This window comes from Molossus molossus, unplaced genomic scaffold, assembly GCF_014108415.1.
Source record: "Molossus molossus isolate mMolMol1 unplaced genomic scaffold, mMolMol1.p scaffold_m16_p_23, whole genome shotgun sequence".
Taxonomy (NCBI): Eukaryota; Metazoa; Chordata; class Mammalia; order Chiroptera; family Molossidae; genus Molossus; species Molossus molossus.
The window spans coordinates 14380960-14385698 of NW_023425359.1; the positions used below are offsets into that span (position 1 = coordinate 14380960).

The window sequence follows — 4739 nt, forward strand, 5'->3', positions numbered from 1 at the left end:
GCCCCCTCAGGGCTCATGGACCTGTCTGCTGAGCTCCCAGGAGGGCAAGGGGTGTGACCTCTCTCCCTCCCTCCCTCTCACCACCCAGGCCCAGCCCAGGGCTGGCTATAAAGCTGGCCCAGCCTGGCTCTCAGCACACCCAACTGAGACCCTCCTGGACCCTCCTCAGGGGACACATCTACTCTCCTCCTCCTCCTAAGTACACCATGAGGTCCCTGTGGCTCTGCTGGGCACTCTGGGCACTGCCCCTGACCAGCCCTGGGGCGGCCATGACCGAGGAGCAGATCCTGGGCAGCCTGCTGCAGCAGCTGCATCTCGGCGAGGCGCCCGTCCTGGACAAGAGCGACGTGGAGGAGCTGGTCACCCCTGCCCACGTGAGGGCCCAGTACGTGGCCCTGCTGAAGCGCAGCCATGAGGTCCGATCCCGAGGGAAGAGGTTCAGCCAGAACTTCCGAGGTGAGTCCCTCCCTTCCTGCTGCACCTGGTCCTTCGGGGTACGGGGTGAGGGTGAGACCGGATGTGCCCATCTGGGGGTCCAGGGTCCACGGTGCACTGAGCAGGGACCCGGACCTGTGAGGATGGCTAGTCTCTGGCTGCACTGAGGGCCCACCCCTCAGGCCAGGAGGGGCTGTGCCAAGCCAGACCCGTTGGGAAAGCCAAGGCAAGAACAGATATCCATGGGGTAGCGACGTGTAAGGAGGGGGAATGGGGAAGAGAAAATAGGCTGGCAGGGAACCTCCTGGTGAACGGGGAGGCTGTCCTCAGCGGAGAGAGGACCTCTGACTTCAGTTCTCAGCTTTGACCTCTGCTGTTTTACCCCAGACAAGTCACCGAACATCTCTGGTCCTATTCACTTCTCTGGGTATGAGGTTATATTAGCTCTGACAATTTCCAAAGTTGTGGGCATTACATGGGATATGAGGGGTGGTGTCATAATGTTAAATATCCTTGTTGGAGATGTGCCAGGTTTGAATCCTTCTGCAGCTTCTCACCTCCCTGGGGCTGGGGCTCACCTCCTCAGTGTCCAGAGCTAGACCCACCCCCATCCTGTTCCCAGGCCAGGCTGGGTGCTGGTGGAGAGGAGGAGGCAGGTCACCAGTACCTTAGCTCGTGCTGCCGACCTCGAGTCTCAGGTGTTGGGGACAGGTTGCCTGGTACCTCTGACCAGGGTGTTGTTTGCGTCCCCACCATTTACCTCTGGGCTCTGGAGCTCTGAGAAAATTCTTCATACGCCCTGGCTCCTCTTCCTTCTTTTGGGGACACTTCATCACAGAAGAAAATGAGAAAAAGTCAGGGCTCTCCTTCTGCCCCTAGGAAAAGCCGGGTTCAGCTGGTGACCATAGATTCCCATTGGCTGGTTCTCCGCCTCCCACTCTCGTTCCCTCACTGATCCTGCTGACCGTGGTGCTGCTGCCTCTGCCTAAAGAAGGCTGCATATGCCCTGGCCAGTTTGGCTCAGCGGTTAGAGCGTCGGCCTGTGGTCCAGAGAGACCCGGGTTCGGTTCCCGCCAAGGGCAAGTAACTCAGTTGCAGTTGGGTCGTGTAGGTGGCAACCGCTTGATGTGTCCCTTTCATGTCGATGTTTCTCTCTTTCTCTCCCCCTCCCACTCTAACTGAACAAAAAGTGGAAAAATGTCCTTGGGTGAGGATTAAAAAAAAGAAGGCTGCATATGGCATGTGCACTCCCCCAGGGGCCCAAAGCTGCCCCTACCCACTGAGGGGGGGTCCTGGCTGCTAGGAAACAAGCCCTAACTGCAACGGACTGTTTTAGGGAACCGGGCTGGCCCGGAAGTCGTTTTAAGGTGGAGGTATTCTCCTCCCCTGGCCGCCAGTTTCCCAGGCTGCAGATTCTCCCTGTGCATTGCTGAAACCCTGTTCCCAGGTTCTGGGCCCTGCCACTCAGAGTTCCCTGGTGCCTGGAGTCCCGCTGACTCTGCTGTTGTCCCCAGAGGTGGCCGGCAGGTTCCTGGTGTCCCAGGCCTCCACGCACCTGCTGGTGTTCATCATGGAGCAGCGGCTGCCCCCCAACAGCGAGCTGGTGCAGGCCGTGCTGCGCCTCTTCCAGGAGCCGGTCCCCCAGGCGGCGCTCCGCAGGCATGAACGGCTTTCCCCGCGCAGCGACTGGGCCCGGGTCACCGTGGAGTGGCTGCAGGTCCGCAAGGACGGCTCCAACCGCACCGCGCTCATCGACTCCAGGTGGGAGGTCGTGGTTGGGGTGTGTGTGTATGGGGAGGAGGGTAAAGGAGAGGGGCTGAGCCCAGAGTGGGGGGAGTCGGGGGCACATCCTGTCTGGGCCCTGCCCGAGGAAGGTGGGAGAGGCTTCCCTAGACCCCACCCCTTAGCTCTGGCTCTGTCTCCTGGTGTGGCAGGCTGGTGTCCATCCGCGAGAGCGGCTGGAAGGCCTTCGACGTGACCGAGGCCGTGAACTTCTGGCAGCAGCTGAGCCGGCCCCAGGAGCCACTGCTGCTGCAGGTGTCGGTGCAGAGGGAGCACCTGGGCCCGCTGGCCTCCAGCGCCCACAAGCTGGTCCGCTTGGCCTCCCAGGAGCCCCTGGGCAATGGGCAGGGCGAGCCCCAGCTGGAGCTGCACACCCTGAACCTCAGGGATTTCGGGTAAGGCTATGGGTCAAGGGGGGGAGGTTTGTGCTAATTAACAAGCCAGATAGAGAATTATATGTAAATTGAAATGGACATCTTTTCTTAGGGTGCTGTGGGAATGAATGAGTATATACAATTTCTCCTTTGAATCTTAGGAGTAATATCCCATTATTATTTATATTTTGGTTATTTCCAGTTATCAGTTATCACACATATTCAGCTTTTTTTTTTTTTTTTTTTTTTTACATCATGAGAGATGGATCACACATCTCCCTCTCAGGTGCCCCACTAACCCCTGCCCTGGGTCCCCTGATCTCAGCCCTCCCAACTGACCTCTGACCCCACCTCTCCTTGCCCCCACAGAGCTCAGGGCAATTGCGATGCTGAGGCACCAGTGACCCAGGGCACCCGCTGCTGCCGCCAAGAGATGTACATTGACCTGCAGGGTATGAAGTGGGCTGAGAACTGGGTCCTGGAGCCCCCCGGCTTCCTGGCCTACGAGTGTGTGGGCACCTGCCAGCAGCCCCCGGAGGCCCTGACCTTCAAGTGGCCGTTCCTGGGGCCGAGGCAGTGCATCGCCTCAGAGACGACCTCACTGCCCATGATCGTCAGCATCAAGGAGGGAGGCAGGCCCCGGCCCCAGGTGGTCAGCCTGCCCAACATGAGGGTGCAGAAGTGCAGCTGCGCCTCGGACGGGGCGCTGGTGCCAAGGAAGCTGGAGCCGTAGGCACTGGGCATACCTGCCTCCATGGGACTTGGCTCCTGCGCGTACCAAGTGTTCTAGGTACCAGGAGAGAACTGATGGGCAAATGCTCTGTGCTTTCTACTGAGCTCAGAATTTGCTCCTCTGACCAGTCAGCTCACCTCCTAGTATTTGCTTCCCAGGAACAAGACTCCCTGGTCACTGGGTGGCCCCTGCTCAGTCTTCTCGCTTCATATTATTCACTGCACTGTATCCTAAGCACTTACCTTAGTAGATTCTGTCATGTAAGAACAGAAACTCCAGTTTGTCATTGTTTCCTTGTCCTGTCACAGGATCTGGCTGAGCTCTGTGGTCCGGGCCAGAGATCCAGCTGCCACTCGGGGCTTAGGACCTAGGGTCAAGTAGGAGTTGTGCGCTCCCATCTCAGATACTAAGGGCATTTTGCAAGAAACAAATAAAATACATTTTCTTCGGTCTTTCTTTCTTTCTTTAATCCTCACCACAGGATATTTTTCCATTTATCTTCAAATACAGAGGGAGGGAGGGAGGGAAGAAGGAAGGAGGAAGAGCGAGAGAAAAAGAAACATCACTGTGAGAGAGACACTTCAATTGGCTGCCTCCTGCATGACCATCCCCACTGGGGATGGAGCCTGAAACCTGGGCATGTGCCCTGACCAGGAATTGAACCGGTGACCTCTTGGTGGATGGGTCAAAGTTCAAGCACTGAGCCACACTGGCTGGGCTGTATTTTTTTTATTTTTTATCCTCACCCAAGGACATTTTTCCAATTTTTGTTCAGATAGAGTGGGAGGGAGAGAGAGGAAGAGAGAGAGAAACATCGATGTGAAGGGATACATCGAATGGCTGCTTCCCGCATTACCCAGACCAAGGCTGGGGACAAACTGCAACTGAGGTACATGCCCTTGGCTGGAATCAAAACCATGACTCATTGGTCTGCGGGCCCACGTTCTACCCCTGAGCCAAACTGATTTTTTTAGAGAGAGAGATAGAAACATCCATATGAGAAAGAAACATCATTTGGCTGCCTCCTGCATGCCCCCTACTGGGGATTGATCCTGAAACCTGGGCATGTGCCCTGACTGGGAATTGAACTGGCGACCTCTCAGTCCATGGGACAATCCACTGAACCACACTGGTCAGGCTATTCTGTATTTCTATTTTTACCAAGAAGCCTGATAATTGTGAGGAAACAAAGTTCTATGGGGACTAGGTCAACCTGATTAGAAAACGAAGGAAAGAGCTAAAAAAAAAAAAAAAAATAGACATGGTCAAAGTCTCAGTTAAGTAAAACAGGAAGCTAGGATTGAAACACATTCAGATTCTAGTGTGCCCGTCCTCTTAGAATTGAAGCAGAAATATTTTTGTCATTGTTGTTGACATTTTTACTTTTCTGGGCACAGTGAGTGGGCTTTATTTCA

At 55.6% G+C, this 4739-nt stretch overlaps 1 protein-coding gene across 2 annotated transcripts; it reads left to right on the plus strand.

Annotated features, from left to right (window-relative positions):
- Positions 1–206: 206 nt before the first annotated feature.
- LOC118640664 (left-right determination factor 2-like) lies at positions 207–3324 on the plus strand. Of its 2 annotated transcripts, XM_036277652.1 has the most exons (5): positions 207–456; positions 1950–1978; positions 2081–2196; positions 2370–2612; positions 2961–3324. In XM_036277652.1, the coding sequence occupies exons 1-5, from the start codon at positions 207–209 to the stop codon at positions 3322–3324; spliced, it is 1002 nt and encodes a 333-aa protein (XP_036133545.1). The 2 variants fall into 2 exon arrangements, with proteins under 2 accessions (XP_036133545.1, XP_036133544.1); XM_036277651.1 differs by having other exon boundaries at positions 1950–2196.
- Positions 3325–4739: the final 1415 nt, after the last annotated feature.